General features: G+C 51.1%; 1 protein-coding gene across 1 annotated transcript; it reads left to right on the top strand.

The window, feature by feature from the left end:
* Positions 1-1,673: 1,673 nt before the first annotated feature.
* Positions 1,674-2,012, top strand: LOC117115923 (baculoviral IAP repeat-containing protein 5-like; the record flags this gene model as incomplete). The annotated part of the gene is made up of 1 exon (XM_033259807.1): positions 1,674-2,012. A coding segment is annotated over exon 1 (339 nt), but the record flags the coding sequence as incomplete, so codon positions are not given.
* Between the last annotated feature and the right edge of the window lie 8 nt (positions 2,013-2,020).

Below are 2,020 nucleotides of genomic sequence, written 5' to 3'. Positions count from 1 at the left end.
TTCTTCTTCAGGCGAACGTGCATCCGATCGTCGATTGGTACGCGATATTCCTGCCCGCCTTCCTGCACGCGACGTTCGTCAAAGTCGGAGCGCCATCAAGTCTGGTATCGACGTGCCGGCTGAGTTTCTGCGCGTCCGCCAACATTTCGTTCTTCACAAACCTGAAATTTCTGATCGGACCGTGCGGGGCATCGTATCTGGATCCGTTGCGGGAATGCGGTGCCGAAGGAACGGATCGCACCTGTCAACGAGCCGTGTCGGAAGCTCTCAAATGGGATGCCGACCATCGTCGATGTCCGGTCGTGGAACTAGGAGGGACTGCCGGATCAATCTACTACTTCGTTCAGTTTGCGCTCGTGTACATGCCGACCGGAATAGCACCGGCGATGCTGCACATAACCAATTCGTCCGATGGCTTTCGTAGCGGCAGCGGTTGGGGGTGGTACAGAAACCCGGGCATTCCGATCGTCGTGGCTACACTGCTTGTGGACGTGTTCGCAGGAGCGATCGTCTACCCTCTGTCTTCGGAATACGTGGTGCACGCGTTTGTGTTCGCCGCCGCGATCTCCAGGTACGCATCGCTCTCCGACGTGTGGGAGGCGGCGTCTCTGGCCAGCGTAGCGATCGCCACCGTCGACCTCGTCAGAAACGTGCTCGTCTACAAACTCGGCCCGTGCGCCTTCGACAGTCGGGACTTGATGGAGTGCGATACGTCCTTGGGCGACTGCTACGAAAACCTTCTGGACCTCAGCGCCAACAGCATCGACGCCGCCGACTGTCCGATCAACAAGGTCGGACGACACTGGGCGATCGTTCTCACCGCCTCGCAGGCCATCAGGTTCTGCGTCGTGGTCGTTCTCCAGAGTTTCCTGCTTTCGAGGAAAGGGGTCAGGTTGTTGCGATCCGGCAACAAACGAGGCGAGAAGGACGAAGCCAACGACGACCACGACGACGACGATTCGAGCGACAAGGATCAGGACGTCATTTTTCAAAGAGGACGTAACGTGTGACGTGATGTTATTTTACCTTTATTTTTATTTTTATTTTTTGATTGTTTTTCTTCAGTCGGATGCTCCTTATACCAAAAGGATTAAGTTCGACGACGAAGACGACGACGACGCAAACACCTCCCAAACTGTTGGCGTCGGCGACAAACGAAGAGAAGCTGAGAACGCAGATGGCAAAGGAAACCTAACGGAATCCTTTCCCGAGGACTCTCAACTTCCCGTCGACGACGAACGAACAGCCGGAGAAGGAAACCTCGCCGACTACTTTCCGGAGGATTCTCAGCTTCCAGTCGAATCGTCGGACGAACAGGACATTTCCGACAAAGACACGGTCGTTTACGGAGACGAAGAACTGGAACAGCAACTGGACGACTGGCTGTTCTCGAAAATGTTGAAGTACAACCCGTCTTCGGAATAGAATTAAAAAAAAAATGTTCCGATATAATAAGTACTAAAGAAAAAAGAAAAACACGAAATCTTATATTCTGTTTTGTCTTCAATAAAGTCTTTATTACAAAAAACAATATAAAGTTGCTAATGTGCATATTTGTCTTCATTCGAAATCAGTCTATTATCAGTAGGTAATGCAAAAAGAAATTATGCAGAGAACCGCTACCTTTCCAAAATTTGAAGACGAGGAAGACAGAGTGAAAACCTTTCGCAACGATGTCGGATGCGGGGTTCTTCTACTGCGGTTTCGAAGATAACGCCAGGTGTTTCTTCTGCGGAATATCGCTGTGCCGATGGGAGCCGGACGACCTTCCTCTTTCTGAACACGCCGAACACGGGAGTTCGTGCTTGTGGTTGCGGCGCAAGACGAAGGAAACCCTGATTTCCAAGATTAATTTTGTCACCGAATTCGGATTCGACAGCGACGTGATTGCAAAGGTCGTGAGCGATCATCTCGAGAAGAAAGGACAAGTGTTCTCGTTGACAAACGAAGTTCTAATCTCGAGCATAATCGACTTCGATGAAAATGGGGCCGACGACAGGAAAAAGGACGGGGTCGAAGA

This window comes from Anneissia japonica, unplaced genomic scaffold, assembly GCF_011630105.1.
Source record: "Anneissia japonica isolate Jap-2015-1 unplaced genomic scaffold, ASM1163010v1 scaffold80452_len2013_cov87, whole genome shotgun sequence".
NCBI lineage: Eukaryota > Metazoa > Echinodermata > Crinoidea > Comatulida > Comatulidae > Anneissia > Anneissia japonica.
Note: the sequence above shows the minus strand (reverse complement) of the source record. Positions and strands in the feature narration are given on the sequence as shown.